Source organism: Populus euphratica, unplaced genomic scaffold (assembly GCF_000495115.2).
Source record: "Populus euphratica unplaced genomic scaffold, PopEup_1.0 scaffold2867.1, whole genome shotgun sequence".
Taxonomy (NCBI): Eukaryota; Viridiplantae; Streptophyta; class Magnoliopsida; order Malpighiales; family Salicaceae; genus Populus; species Populus euphratica.
The window spans coordinates 2,264-17,270 of record NW_011502699.1 but is presented as its reverse complement, the minus strand read 5'-3'; the positions used below and the strand labels follow the sequence as shown (position 1 = coordinate 17,270).

General features: G+C 31.4%; 3 protein-coding genes across 3 annotated transcripts; all 3 read left to right on the top strand.

Annotated features, from left to right (window-relative positions):
* The first annotated feature begins 6 nt into the window (after positions 1-6).
* Positions 7-1,177, top strand: LOC105119397 (hydroquinone glucosyltransferase-like). The gene is made up of 2 exons (XM_011017535.1): positions 7-698; positions 843-1,177. Exon 1 carries the CDS (start codon positions 156-158, stop codon positions 693-695), a length of 540 nt encoding a protein of 179 aa, XP_011015837.1. The 5' UTR covers positions 7-155; the 3' UTR covers positions 696-698; positions 843-1,177.
* Positions 1,178-4,145: 2,968 nt separating this feature from the next.
* Positions 4,146-7,446, top strand: LOC105119396 (protein SEH1-like). The gene is made up of 8 exons (XM_011017534.1): positions 4,146-4,397; positions 4,483-4,594; positions 4,780-4,880; positions 5,325-5,402; positions 5,503-5,658; positions 5,960-6,072; positions 6,628-6,754; positions 7,085-7,446. The coding sequence occupies exons 1-8, from the start codon at positions 4,239-4,241 to the stop codon at positions 7,214-7,216; spliced, it is 978 nt and encodes a 325-aa protein (XP_011015836.1). The 5' UTR covers positions 4,146-4,238; the 3' UTR covers positions 7,217-7,446.
* Positions 7,447-12,970: 5,524 nt separating this feature from the next.
* Positions 12,971-14,796, top strand: LOC105119398 (dihydroflavonol-4-reductase-like). The gene is made up of 5 exons (XM_011017536.1): positions 12,971-13,039; positions 13,133-13,318; positions 13,418-13,630; positions 13,744-14,126; positions 14,616-14,796. The coding sequence occupies exons 1-5, from the start codon at positions 12,971-12,973 to the stop codon at positions 14,764-14,766; spliced, it is 1,002 nt and encodes a 333-aa protein (XP_011015838.1). The 3' UTR covers positions 14,767-14,796.
* The last annotated feature ends 211 nt before the right edge of the window (positions 14,797-15,007 follow it).

Below are 15,007 nucleotides of genomic sequence, written 5' to 3'. Positions count from 1 at the left end.
TAACACAGATCGGTTCAACCAGTGGGGATGTGGGAGAATCTGAGTGTTTGAAGTGGTTAGATAAGCAGCCGAAAGGGTCAGTGCTGTTTGTCTCTTTTGGTAGTGGTGGGACTTTGTCTCGTGCTCAATTAACTGAATTGTCCTTGGGTTTGGAAATGAGTGGCCGAAGATTTCTTTGGGTTGTTAGGAGCCCACACGATGAGGCTACCAATGCCACATACTTTGGCAACCAAAGTGCTGATGACCCTTTAGCCTTTTTGCCAGAAGGGTTCTTGGACAGGACCAAAGGGGTTGGTCTCGTGGTGCCTTCTTGGGCTCCTCAGATTCAAGTCTTAAGCCATAGTTCAACTGGAGGGTTCTTGACTCATTGCGGGTGGAACTCAATCTTGGAAAGTATAGCCAACGGTGTGCCCTTAATTGCATGGCCGCTCTATGCAGAACAAAAAATGAATTCAGTATTGCTAGCAGATGGTTTGAAGGTTGCATTGAGGGTGAAAGTGAATGAGAATGGGCTGGTGATGAAAGAAGATATTGCAAATTATGCAAGGAGCATTTTTGAAGGAGAAGAAGGGAAATCGATAAAGAGCAAGATGAATGAACTAAAAAGTGCTGCCACAAGGGCTTTGAGCGAAGATGGGTCATCTACAAAGTCGCTAGCAGAGGTGGCCAGAATCTGGAAGGACCATAAAAAGTAAAAGGTAATGCTTTGCATTAGTCTCAAAGCCATCAGGTATTTTACTGGATGATGCAATCCGTTTTATGATTAATCTACCTACGTTGAATTGTTTATTAGTAATATTATGATTTAGTTAACTATTCATTCAAAATACATTACTTTTCAGCTATGCAACCAGTCATTTGCCCTGAGATTTCCAGTTGCAAAAACTAGAGGCGTAATCAAGTGCTCAAGTATTAAATCCTGTCAACGTGCTTTGCATTTGCCATGTTCCTCGAGGAGATTTGGGGCAGTTCATAATTATGACAAGCACTATGTTGGTTTGGGGATCTCTACGATTGTCATCCTAAATTATATGTTTTTTGTCTAAATATTCCTCTGAACTTCTGGTTTTGTTTTTAACTTTAGTCTCTTGACCTTTCATCTATTTGATTAAGGTCTTTGATAATTTAAGGGTGTAATTGAAAAAAACTTAATGAATCTCGAGAGGATATTGCAAACGTTCTAAACTCTCAGTTTATCACAAGAATAAATTGGAAGTAATGAAAGAAAGTTGGAGGGTTAAAAGTGGAAATGACTTGAAACTTCAAGGGTGTGATTAATAGAATTCACAATTTGGGCAAAAAATTGACATAGCCAAAAAATCCTAGGGATGGTGTTCTTTTTTTAGTTTTCCCCCTTATTATTCCCCATTATAGATGTCTCGAACCATTATTCTTTGAGTTTATCATAACTGAATCCATGTAATCTATTAAAATTAATTAATAAATTCTAGTAGTATAAAAAATAATTAAATAGTCATTTGATTGGTGTTGATTATCCTCAATTCATTTTCTTTTCTTTTCCTTCTTTTTCGTAAAAATGTATTCTATCCTAACTAAACTTCTCATCTTATTTGTTTCTCTTCTCCTCTTCTTTTCTATTTGTCAAGAAAACAAACATTAAGTTGAGAGAGTGAGTAAATTATCAAACGGATTTAAATATATAGGAATTAATATATAATTGTGAAATCATGAGATTTAATTAATTAATTGGTTGATTTTCTTAAACAATAGTGATTAAGCTAGAGTTTGCTCACACTAAACTTCCCTTGCACAAAAAGACCCAAAAGCCAGAGAATTAAAAAGATCGTAAGATAATGGGAGTGAATTATTTTCTTTTTTGTTTTTTGAGAATTAGCGGGTGAATGATTAAAAATTTTAAAGTATCCTTGGTGTTTTCTGTATGGTCAAAAAGAACATGTACAAGCTGTCTAGATCAGTACTTTTTCAGGCATTAATTGTCCATGATGTCAACTTTACCCCGTGACAGAAGTGTATTTACCTTTTTAACACGTATCCTACAATATTTTTAAAATGATAAATGTAATAAAATTATTTAAAAAATAACACAGCAATTTTAATATGATTATAATTTTAAATATTAGGATTATAAGAACCATCAAATAGAGTTGTTTACCCAATAAATCCAAAATAAAATTAATTAACACAAACAAAATCAACATAAAATTCTATAAGAATTTAATAATGAAAATATAAAAAATATAAAATGAGATAAATTGATATGAAATATGAAATATGAAAAAAAAATAGAGGGAAAAAATGTGTTATTATTGTTAGAGTATAATATAAATTATATCCCGAGACTTTATCTAAAAATTTAAATTATTAGGTTGAGATTGTTTTTAAACATGGTATTTGAATCTTACCATTTTTATTTATTTGATAAAAATCAAGCACAATGTAATGTAGGTCTGTGCAAGTTTTAAATCTAAAATTTTTTCACTTGAGGGGATGTGTTATAGAATAATATTAAATCATATCCTAAAATCTCACCTAAAAACTTAAATTATTAGGTTGAGATGGTTATTTAACAATTAATGAATGAGAACTGAAAAAAAAATTATTATTTTAAACTCACTATTGATATTTGTTTGGAGAATCTGAGTTTTTTAAATTTATTATAAATTTAGAAAAATATTAAAAACTAATTTTTTAATTCTTGTTATTGATATTAAAAACTAATTTTTTAATTCTTGATATTGTATATTTGAATAGGAGTTCCATTCTTCTTTTTCTTTTTCCTGCAATTTTCTAAAGAAATTCAAAGCATTGTTATGCTTTTGAATGATCATTTAATTGATTTGTCATCGCATTGTACTAGAACATGTAATAAAAATCAATTTAAACATTATATATAACGTTTTAGCAAGAGAAAGTGCGGAAAAACAAAAGTTGTGTCTGAGATTTGAAACCATTCACATCTTTATTCTTACTAGGTTAATCCATTAACCTAATATATTCCTATAATTTACTTTCGGGGTTAATCTACTAACCTAATATGCTGACTTATAACTCGAGGACCCGAAGCCTTGGACATGCATAACAATTTTGCTGAAGACTGTAATAATTTTGATATAATTTATTCTTCTCCAAGACTTATTCGGGATATGTTTGGGATGGTGTGTATGATAGAAGAGTTAGGATTAAAAAGATAAAATAGCATGAGACAATTCCATGCACTGTGTATGTTGTATATGTTTTATACATGCATGTCCTAGTATATTATTACTTATTCTAATTGTTTTTCATTGAAATTAACTGTAAAAAAAATACATAAAGAATTATTTAATTATAAAAAAACACATAAAATAAATTATAATTTATTTTTATTAAACATTTTTCAGTATTGATTTAATAGTATGATAAAATATGAATAAATTCATAAAAATACATAAAAAGCTCCACTGTGTTTTAATGTACGCATAATAAAAAAAAACTCACAATAACAATATATATATAGTTGGATTTCTTTAACAAAAATCATCTCTCATTCCTCTCCTTTCTTTCTATTTTCCTTCTTTTTATAATTTTTTTATTCAATCAGAACCAAAGATTAAAAGAAAAAAAACACTATACAAAATCAATGACCAGAATCCATAACAAGGACATGGCTTGGAAAATCGAAAAACTTATGAGGGCAGAGTAGAAAAATGATCACAAACTGTTTCTGTCCCGTGAGTCCTCTACAAAAGGCGATGCACAAATTTGACTCAATTCTGTCCAACGACAAGGGAGAAAAAAAAGGTTTCGTTTTTCTCTTTGCAAAAAAATAATAATAATAATAATAATATTTTTGTTTTTTTACACATGTCTTTCATGCTGTGAGCCAACTCATACCCAACCATGGCTACAGGGCTTATTTAAAATGGCTGCATATTGTTTTTTAAATGTTTTTTATTTAAAAATATATTAAAAAAATATTTTATTTTATTTTTAAAATTAGAACATTAAAAATATTTAAAAAAATAAAAAAAAATAAAAAACATGATTAGATATGGTGCACAAATAAGAGGCAAAAAAGGGGGTAACCGCTTACCAGTCTTCTATTTTCTTTGGGAATATATTGGGCCTTGCTTAAATTACCCATTTTTATAAAATCTGGCACACTTTACTACCCAAGCCTGCAATCTACTGGACCTAAAAACCTCTCCAAAACCAAGAGCAGCCATGCCTCGGTAACCTCCGATTTCAAGGAATTCGCGCATCTTGTGTGTTGAGACATGGAGAAATCAGTGGCAACTCTAGATAAAGGCACTACATGCACTTCATGGAACTACTGTGGCCAAAGACTAGCAACTGGTTCTTTTAATGGGTTTCTCTCAATCTTCGACTCACCTGACCCTGCTTCCTCTTCCTTCACCGCCACCTCCAACATTAGGGTTAGTAAGTTCAGTCCTTTTTGTGTCAAAATTCGCTAATGGGTTTCTATTTTTAGCTTAAATTTATGTTTTTATTCTTGTTTAGATACATGAAGGTGGGATTGTCAAAATTGTTTGGATCCCACCAGAGTATGGGGATGCAGTGGCCTGTATTTGTGGAGATGGGAGTCTGTCTTTGTGGGAGGAGATTGCTGAAGGTACTATTTGTTTGTTAAAAATAAAGGTTTTTATGGTTTCTTAACATTAAAGGATTTTTACTTTAAAATGCAGATTGAGATTGATTTTGTTTTCGAGCTTGATTGTGTTTGTTGGAATTGTTTTCTGTTTCATTAAGATGATGTACATTGTTATTGTTGTTTTTTATTTACGTATAATTGTGTAGATGGACTACCTCTTCAATGGAAGCTTTGCAAGATTTTTCATAGCAAGGGAAGTAAAGTGTTAGATGCTCAATTCGGAGTAATCCGGACAAGTTTGAAAATGGTGAGCTCTTGAAACTCTCGGAGCTATGGATGCAACTGAATCACCATAAAGCATTGAAGTAGTAGATTTTATAGTAAGCCTGCATTCCTTATGCGTGTTAAAGGTGTTTTTCAAAACAGGCCAAGTCCTTTTTAACAAACAATTGTGGCACATCAAGCTCTTTTCGCTAGAAAGCATATTGAAATATCCACTGATCTAATTATGGTCATCATGTAACAGAAATATATTGCTTTGATTAAGCAAAGAAGGTATGGTTTTCATTTCTGTTGGAAGGAAATAGTCATCTTAGATGTTAGGGGTGGATACAAGTGCACGCACACACGCCTTCAGCTTCTGCTTCAATAGCATTTGGGAAATGTGTGACATTGTTGTATCAAGTTTCCTGCCCAAAATTTAATATACCTGTTCAGTTTCAATTTATAATTATGTGTATATAGTTTACAGGTTGTGGCATATTCAGATGGTCATGTGAAAGTCTATGAGCTTTTGAATCCTTTCGAGTTGAAGAATTGGCAGCTTCAGGTATTCTGTTTTATATATGAATTCTCAATGATACACAAACTGCTTAAAAAGGTGTAACTTCTTTCTTTCTTTCCCTTTCTCTTCATTTTCTTTTGAGCAGGCTGAAATTCAGAACGTGATTGATTCAGTTTCAACATTTGGGAAGGCTTCGTGCTTTTCTGCTTCTATTTCTTGGAATCCACAACGGAATGAAAGCCAGGAACCAAGCTTTGTTCTGGGTTTCAACTCAGATACACCTCAACTGAACAGTTCTAAGGTTGGTGTATCATGCATCTGATGGAAGCTATATTCTGTTCATTTCATGCCGGTGTTGATTGAAACATGTTAATAAAATTTAAGAATGTCACTTTCCACACAATAAAAACAAAAATATTTGTGAATCACAACTCAATTGATGCCTGTTACTAAAGGTAATATTAGTGCAGGCAAGATTACTTTCATCATATGCTAGAAAATTTTTCCTTTCTGTATGTTGCTGATTAATTTCCAAAATGATTAAAAAATCAGCTGATGAACTGTTTTATTGGTCAAGCTAATTGGATGCTATATTTCCACAGGTGTGGGTTTTTGATCAGGCCCATCATCGATGGCTTCCAGTTGCTGAGTTAGCATTGTCCTTGGACAAAAGCGATCAGGTTTTTGCAGTTGCATGGGCACCTAACATTGGCCGGTAAGGGTTTGGTACTTGATTAGTGAAATTGAGTTTCCATTTTATGTGGACAAATGATAGGAATCCAAATTGTTTTATGCACTTTGCTTCAAGATAAAATCTGAACAATTTCTAAATCTAGTGGACCTCTTAAGGATTTAAAATCAAATGAGATTACAGCAATCTGTCTGAGAGAAAAGGCAAAAAAAAAAAGATATTGTAGGATTTCTATAATATTTTCCATTCAAGACATGGAAAAAAAAAGATGGCATCAAAGAGAAAAATGTAGGATTTATATCTGAGCAGGACTGGGTTTAAAATACTGATGCTAAGGAAATCAAACCCTAATCATTACTGTTTGCCATTAGTACAGTAGGTATTCTAGCGGACATTGTCTGGAATGTGAATCAGCAAAGACATGTGGCAGGTGCAAACTGTGGAAAATTTATATACTAAGGCTTTGAACCAATTTGCTGAGGGCTGTCACGGCCCTTGACTCCTGCTATGTTTGTAATACTAGTATACCGGTCCTGTCTGTTTTGGAAGAGACTAAACTGGTTTCGTGTTTCTGCACAGGGCATATGAGTTAATAGCTGTTGCAACTCACAAAGGTATTACAGTATGGCATGTTAGGTTGAACCCTGACCTGGATGGAAGGCTTTCAGTAGAAAAAGCTGCATTGCTTTCTGGATACGAGGGCGAGGTATAAATGCCAGCATTTGAATCTTTATTGATCTTTATTTTTCTAATCCAAGAAAGATGGTACATGCATCATATAGATAGAGATTTTTTCGGGCTTTTATATTGTTCTGATTAATAATCTAATTATCAATTGGAATGTTGGCGAGACCAAACTGGACAATTGGAGTGAGATGAATATGGAATGTTTGCCAGGGCAGCTGGCTAAACTTACATGTAGCAAGGAGCTGCCAGGATATGATTTGTCTACTATGTTTTCCATGCTTTAGTTTAGTTTAGTTTTGTTGAAAAGGGAAGTAGTAGATTCCTGAATATTATGTTCCTTTGCAATTAGGTGTGGCAGATGGAATGGGACATGAGTGGAATGACCTTAGCAACCTCAGGAACTGATGGGATGGTAAGATTGTGGCAATCCAACTTAAATGGTGTTTGGCTTGAACAGGCTGCATTCGAACCCGCATCTTAGCCCCTTGCGTCATTTCTTTGTAGTTTGTACTTGTTTCGGCTGCAAGGAACCGCTGTTTCTATTGTGGTGGCTTCCTCGTTGTGTTTGTATTAAACACGTGTTATGATTAGAAAACTCGTAAAGATCGCCGCCGGTTACCTCAATACTCCAACTCCATCCATCATTTTTGAAGTCAGTGTTTCAAAAAGATTTTAGCACTATCGATTTTATATTTCTGGCATGAATTTGTAGCTACTATATTCGAAGAACGGTTCTGTCACGTACTGGAAACGGAGAAGAATCAATTTCAAGCGATTCAGGCAGACCAATTATAAAATTTCGGACTGCATGTTCAGCTAATTATTTCCTTCTGCTTCCCAAATTATTATTTCCAACTCAATTCATCTCATCTGAATAGTAAAAAGTTTTGTGGGAGCTTTTATTTTTTTTGAAATCGCTTGGTGGCTCAAAACTTCAGTCAAAATAGCCCTTATTTGTGAAAATAAATAGTTCTTTTGACGTACACGTGATCAGAACTGGGCGACCAATAGAATTTAAACACTATCAAAAAACATTTTCCATTTATTTTTCTTTTCGTCCCCTTCGTCGCCCCGCCCTAATCCCCCTCTTTCCTCCCCCTATCTCTTCTCCCTAGCGTGATAGCTCTCTTTACCAAACAAAACACTCTCTCTCTCTCCCCATCACATCCTTTCTTTCTCTCCACCCGTGGCAGGCTCCGCCACCATCATGATTTTTAGGCACCACTACCATTCATAAAACCTCTATTTCAATAATTTTAGGTATAATCCACCTTTTTTTATAAGTTGAAGTTTTTTGTGCTATTTTTTATTATGTTAGGGTCAGGTTATGGTTTTTTTTGTTAATTTTTTTATATTAATTAGTTATAAAATACATCAATTGAGTTGATAAATTATATTGTTTAGAGACAAAATTGACAAAATAGGTTTTTGTTGATTTTGTTTAAATTAACTATAAATTGTGTTAATTATCTTAAAGTTACACCATTTGAGTTGATAAATACAGTATTTATTGAGAAAGGGTATGATTTTTTTCCCCTTAATTTAAGGTTTTGTTGATTAAACTTTTGTTGAAATTATAGGACTTGATGAATTTGTGATATTGATAAATTAGCATTTTGGTTTTATTATGTTTTTTTTTCATAAAATATATCTTCTAGTATGATATTATTATGTTATTATGGTGATCTTACAAATAAAGGAAGTAATGAATTTTTTCATGCTAGATTAGACATGTTATTTGTGAACTATGAACTAAAAAATTAATACATGGAGACATTGGGTGACATTTTTTTTTAAATTAAATTTGATATTACTTGAAGGATTCAAGTTAGGTATGTCCAAGTTGTTATATCAATGTATTCATTTCTAGTGACAACAATTTAAATTCAATAATCAGGTTAACCATAAAAAAATAAGTTGTAAATTTTAGAGTTCCATTTAAATAATATACCTAAATAAAAAAAATCATTTATTATAGAGTTCACTTGAGTCTCAAGTTACACTCAAAGGGCTACACAAATATCATGTAAAGCTAATCTATTTAGGATAGGTGGTGATGCGATAAACCAATCGTCGACATAATAAATTATGGATATAAAAGTTTGGTTAGGTATGAAAATTGCTTTGTATTGTTATGATGAGTTTGAACTAAATGATAAGAAAGATGATTGTCATATTGATGACACAATTGAGAAAGATGAGTTAGATAAGTCAATAAATCAATTTATAGAACTTCATGTTTATGATGTTAGCTTTGAGTTATAAGAATCTAGGCTTAACTACTGAGTTAGATGTTGGACAAACCTTTCAAACTAAGTTTGAATTAATTATTACAGTTAAGCAGTGACATATAAAAAATTTATTACAATATAAGGTGCAACGTTCAACAATAATTTATATATAATTATGGTGTATACATGAACCATCATGTTAATGGTATTTTATGGGAAAGGGTATCATAAGAATTTTAATTTATTTGATATCTTAAAATTAAAAGAACTATGCACATGTCTCAACTCATTAGTTAAATAACGTCATTATCAAATTGACTCATATTTTATTGGTAATATGATGTTGACAATTATCAAACCAAAATAAGTATTAAAATTGCTACTATTCAAGCTACTATATATAAAGGTTTAAAGTACAATGTCTCATATCATAAAACAAAGGTAGCTAAACAAAAAGTATTAGATGTCTCATATCATAGGGCATAAGTAGCTAAATAAAAAGTATTTGGAGCGATTGTTTGACTAGCATAGAAAATCCTTTCAAATGTTGCATAAAATTTTATTAGCTCTCAAAGAATTAAATTCAGGTACAGTTATCAAGTGGAATCACAAAATAGTTGATGGTAATATAATTATCTCTAAGAAAGTATTTTAAGTATTTGAAGTTGTAATTGAGGGATTTACATATAGTTGTCCACTAATAAGTATTGACAACACTCACTAGTATAAGAAGTACAAGGCAAATATGTTGATTAGGGTTGCTTATGATGCAAACAATAAGGTTTTCCCATTTTATTATGCTTTGGTTACAAAAAAGATGAACAATAACTGAATATGGTCTTTGAATTTGGTTTATCGATACACTACTAGTGGTCATACCAGATTGTTATACTATTAATTGGATATGTGAAAATTAAAAAGGTTATGGTATGGATATGACCCAACTAATTGGATATCATGATTATTATTTATAATACTTTGTCACTAACTTCAACTCTATATTCAAAGATATGGCTTTAAAGAAAATATTGAAAAAAAAAGTGTCAAGAACTTGTAATTTTTTATTTTTGATATATTTTATGATTATATAATTATGAGGGATAAACAACTAAAAGAATGGCTAAAAGTTAAACCTAAAAAAAGATCATCACTCTCATATGACGATGGTTGCTATTATGATAATATGACCACTAGTTTATCATATATTCTAATTAATATCTTAATAAGTTTTCATAGGTTGTTTGTAATGACCGACATAAATAACCTTTTATAAATCAAATATATATTTTATTGAATAAATAATCAAGGTAGAAGAGTTGACAAGACGCGATGTATTATGGCTTTCAAAAATACTTATTGAAATAACATTTGATGCAAAAAAATTAAGAAAATATTTTATAAGTCTCTTTAATTTTTAAATTGACTTGACTTATTTAAAGTTGAGATCCTTTTTTAGACTAATATTGAAAAAAGGTTTGATAAACATTTAAGTTTCAAGAAAAAAGTTGCACTTGTAGTAAATGATAATTGTACTTTTGATCATGTTTACACATCATTGCATGTTGCACCTCATGAAAAGTTAACTTTGAAAATTTTTTGAATCTTTTCTATCATAACACTACATATAAAAACTCATATACCTTTTTATTTTCACCCCTATCTAACCTTGCACTATATCCCGAATATACCAAACTAAAGGTAAAAAGATGTATAGCAAAATGGAGAATCAAAAAGGGTTAAAGGATATCCACTCATTTGTGTAATAAGATGGATGCTAAAAAGGGATATATATATATATATATAAAATAAATATGACATAAGCAGTGAAAAGGGTCATAACAAGAAAATATATCAAAGTATATATATTTATACATTTACAATTGTTTTCCATTATTATTATTATTATTTTATTTCACATCGTAAATTTATGTTTGATTTTTTTTTTGCAATATTAATAATTTATTTTGACATGCAAATGTTGAATAATAATGCAAACTAAAGGAGATGCATCCGTTTTCTAAAAGAGGTTGAGGTTACTAAGAAGACAAATCAATATTATTTTAAGCCTTGATGATATATCAGTTTTGTAATTACAAGATAAAAACTATTCCATAAACATATGAGTTAGACAAATAAATTGACTTATATAAATATAATACATTTATATTTAAACTTATAATCATTTTAATGATTAATAATACATGTAATTGATTGGTTTTTAGGTGGTGATCCTATTAAACCTCATTAGCATGCATTTGATAAAGTTATATACATGTGTTTGTCCTTATAAGATAGAGTTTGGTTTTTACAAGATCAGTCGACATCAAAATATAAAGCTCAATCATGAATTAATTGACCCACCCATTTAACCCATTCCCCGTATAGTTTTTAATTTCAATTGTGGTCCTTTTATACTTAATTGTTTTAAATTAGCTTTATTTTATTTTATTTTTAAAAATTAAGCACTAACCGAGCAATGAGAGTTTCCTTTAATATTACAAGATCCTCGTATTAAAGCAACTAAAATAAAATATCAAGTCAAATCTCAAATAAAATTAACATAAAAGGGTTAATTTAAAAGGAAAAAAAAAGTTAAGGGATCAAAATTAAAATAGAAACATGAACTTCTTTGATAACCATGCAAATCAGTTCTTGATGTTAGAAAAAAAGGGATTAAATATTTATATAAGCTTGAAATTAGTCTCTAAAACTTTAATATTAAATTAAATTTTGTTTTGCAAACTAAAAATTAATCAAGTTATAAAATATTTTCTTGACACCTCAAAATTCCCATACATAAATATTTTCTTGACACCTCAAAATTCCCATACATAGTTATAAAAAACAAATCATCAAAAGGCTAAAAAAAAATGAAGATCCAAAGCATAAAAATCACAGGATAAATAAAAATATTTTTCAAATCAATAGTAATTATTATATATCTCTACACACATTGTAACGGTTTACTTATGCTAATTAGTTATTTTTATAATTATAGTATAATTGTTTAGTACTTGTATTTGTTAATTGCAATATTTATAAATCCAACTTTAATAAGTATAATTTTTTTTTTAAAATAAAATAAAAACCTAAAGGCTTAAAAAATATTTTTATGGGCTCGGGCTACCATATTCAAACCTAATTTTTATCAAAATACATGGGTTTAGGCATGGTAGATGCACTTTTAAGCTCATACACAATGCTAAGTGTGTTATCCATGGCTCTTGAGAGTAGACATACATCCTAACATCTATATAGACTAGGGCTACTATACTTAAACTTAACATGTTTTGTCTTAAATAATGTGCTTGAACTTATTTTTTATTTCTAATTAGCTCGGACATCTTGTTCAGATTTAATACTCGTTTAAATTTTTTTTCTTTTTTTTTTAAATATTATTATATCTTTTTTATTCAAAAAGATATTTAAGCATTTCAGACTCTACAAATCTATCAAATATAATCTTTTATAAATACTAAGTCATCAACTACCTTGATTTAGCAAGTGTGTCCACTAAAAATAAATTGATGATATTATTAAGATAAAAAATAATTAATTATTCAATGCATAAATTTTATGTATAAAAATACGTGACTTTTTTATTCCTCATCGTATAACTTCATGACAGCATCGTGGGCACGTGTCCCCTGCACGTTCATGGAATCACGGGCTGCACAGCTCTTTCTTTTGTTTTTGTTTTTTGGACCTTTACGGTGCGTCCTGTCCTTCTGGACCGTCTTTTCACCGGTAAAAGAAATTCGTGTCTTTGCTGCTCAGCATTTACAATTGTACAGAGGAAAGACAATTATGTTCAACATTGGATAGAAGTAACTCGGAAAACTTCGCTAAGGAAGATTTTCAACATTGATCGTTAACCACGCAAACTTGGTGGTGATAATAGGAAATATATATAATGATAAGTTCTTTTCCAGTGTCCTCCCATATATGCATGCCACCTGCCCTCCCGAAAACAGAAACAACAGAAGAACTATTTCTCACACGCCATGGCCACGAAAGTCTGTGTTACAGGAGGCTCTGGGTATATTGGTTCCTGGCTCATCAGGAAGCTATTGGTGAAAGGCTACACTGTCCATGCAACATTAAGAAACTTGGGTCTCTCCCCACCTCTCTTCTATTTTATTCTTTTTTGTTCGTGTTAACATGAATGTCTTACATGTTTTCTTGGAATAGCAGAGGATAAATCCAAAGTAGGCCTACTCAATTCCCTTCCATACGCAGATACCAAGTTAGTCCTGTTCCAAGCTGATATATACAAGCCCCATGAGTTTGACGATGCAATTCGAGGGTGTGAATTTGTTTTCCATGTTGCCACTCCAATGCAAAGTTCTCAGGTCAGTAATTTGTAGTTGGGATTTAAATTTTATGAGCAATTAGCAAATACTGTTTTTCTTGGTTACAATTAACATATAATTTTGGAAGTTGAAAAACAGAACAAGGATAGAGTGGAAGCAACAATTGCTGGAGCGAGGAGCATAGCTGACTGTTGCGCCAAGTCACACACTGTTAAGCGTCTCATCTACACTGCAACTGTGTTGGCATCATCACCATTGAATGAAGATGGAAGTGGCTATAAATCTTGCATGGATGAATCCTGTTGGACTCCTTCTGATCTCTCACTCACTTATGCCAATGATTATGTACTGGTATTTCTCCTATCTTACCCTGAATTACCACATAGTACGACGTTGGTTCTTTCTTTCCTTTTATTTTCCCTGAAGGGACATGGCATGGTTGGTGATTCTTTCTATTTCCGTAGGAATATACGAATGCAAAAACATTAGCTGAGAAAGAGGTTTTGAGTTATAATGAAATTGAGGATGCCAAGCTTGAAGTGGTGACTCTTCTCTGTGGTCTAGTGGGAGGAGAGACTATTCTTTCCCATGTGCCTTTGAGTGCACAAGTGATTATTTCACCATTTACTGGCGATATATCTGGTTACTATCACGGGTTGAAGTTTGTGGAAGAAGTTTTGGGATCAGTTCCTCTTGTTGGCATTGATGATGTTTGTGAGGCACACATATTTTGCATGGAAAAGCCATCAATGAAGGGTAGATTCCTCTGTTCAGCTGCCGATCCAACTGTTAGAGAAATTAAAGCTTACCTTGAAGAAAATCATCCAGAATTCAAGATAGATGAGAAGTAAGAATTCTTCTTTTTTCTTAAAATTTTCATCTGTACAAGAGGAAACGGATTAATAGCTGAATTTGTCCTTATTAATAAGGTATATTTTTTTCTTATTGTAATTTCCTGAACCAGTTTGATCTTGAACATACGTTAAGTTTTTAATTCATTCTTTGAATGAGATTTTCAAGACAATCTATGGGAATTAGTCACATGATTTGAAGGCAATAATAAGTTTTTAATTGAATATACTCTAAGTTCTTAATTCAAATGATTCTCACATACAGACTAATTCTGATGAACCAACTTCAAAATCTCACTAGAATGATATATTAGAATCTTACTATATATTTTAAGAAAAAACTGACTCGATTACAAAATATAATGAAATATTAGAAAAATAAGTACTTATATCCCTAATTGAACCATTAGACCAGAGTAAAGAAGCGGCATTCCATGTTTTCTGTTGTGATTTTGCTAATAGTAATGATTAACTTTTAATTTTAGGTTCAGGGAAGAACCAGAGATCAGAGGAATCAAATGTGATTCATCAAAGTTGATGAAGATGGGCTTCGAGTATAAATATGACATGAGGAAGATCATAGATGAAAGCTTGGACTGTGGAAAGAGGCTGGCAGCCCTCCAGTTAATTGATTAAATGGACTCAAATACATCATGAAAAACTTTCGTTATAATTTCTTTATTGAGGTGAGGCTATAATTTTTTTTCTTTCGCATGTGGGATTCCAATGTTATCTTTTGCTGGGAATGCTGAATATATATATATATATATCAAGACAACGAGAATTGTGTGTCCAAATTTAATCCTCTCCCCGCCCCACTCATGTTGATACCCTGCTTGTTTACGCGGAAATGCTGTTTTTTTAATAAATTTTTTTT